Below are 633 nucleotides of genomic sequence, written 5' to 3'. Positions count from 1 at the left end.
CTTCCGGCTCGGCACGTACTTGAAGTCCGGACACAATCTTTTCGCTTTCGGTGCGTCCGGGATATATTCCTCCAACGGCGCGTTCTCCAAATCGTCGGAGAGCATGTATTTCCGACTCTTCTTCCTCTTTAGATCCTCTTGTTCCGTTGCAGTAGTGCGCGGGGTCTCAATCTTCTTCGAGGAAACTTGCATCGGTTTCTCCGGTGTTCTCTTCAATCGATCGGCTTTCAGATCGTTCATTCGATCGGGAGATTTTTCTTCTCTTGGTCGTTTCGCCGCATCGTCATCTGTTACCACTTTGTTTTTCTTCGAGATGTCTTCTATTTTTCGTTTCACCGATTTCTTTCGGGCTGGCGACACGTGTACTTGGATCGTGGGTAAAGATGACATGTCGCTTGCACATTCCGAATGCTCGAAAGTATACCTGTTATGCGAAATATGTGTTTTCTTTTACTGCTTTTTATACAAATTTCTGATTGTGACAGAAATTTGTTTCTTAATTCATCTATTTTTTGCAAACTAAATTCGTCTTTATCATTAATTCTTTTTTTAAAAATATGTAATTTTAACATTAAATTTATTATAATTATTATTTATAGCAATATATATATACATATATGTGTGCGTATATAT

At 38.7% G+C, this 633-nt stretch overlaps 1 protein-coding gene across 2 annotated transcripts in view; it reads right to left on the bottom strand.

Moving 5' to 3' along the window:
* Positions 1-633, bottom strand: part of LOC115234280 — a 22,085-nt gene that overhangs the window by 681 nt on the left and 20,771 nt on the right. Inside the window, exon 3 of one of the 2 annotated variants that reach the window (XM_029805232.1) lies at positions 1-424. In XM_029805232.1, the coding sequence (XP_029661092.1) occupies positions 1-424 (424 nt within the window). The remainder of the gene's footprint in view (positions 425-633) is intronic. The other variant, XM_029805231.1, reaches the window with a different exon arrangement.

This window comes from Formica exsecta, unplaced genomic scaffold, assembly GCF_003651465.1.
Source record: "Formica exsecta isolate Colony F162 unplaced genomic scaffold, ASM365146v1 scaffold2, whole genome shotgun sequence".
NCBI classification, from domain to species: Eukaryota; Metazoa; Arthropoda; class Insecta; order Hymenoptera; family Formicidae; genus Formica; species Formica exsecta.
The sequence above is the reverse complement of the archived record's forward strand: the minus strand, read 5'-3'. Positions and strand labels throughout refer to the sequence as shown.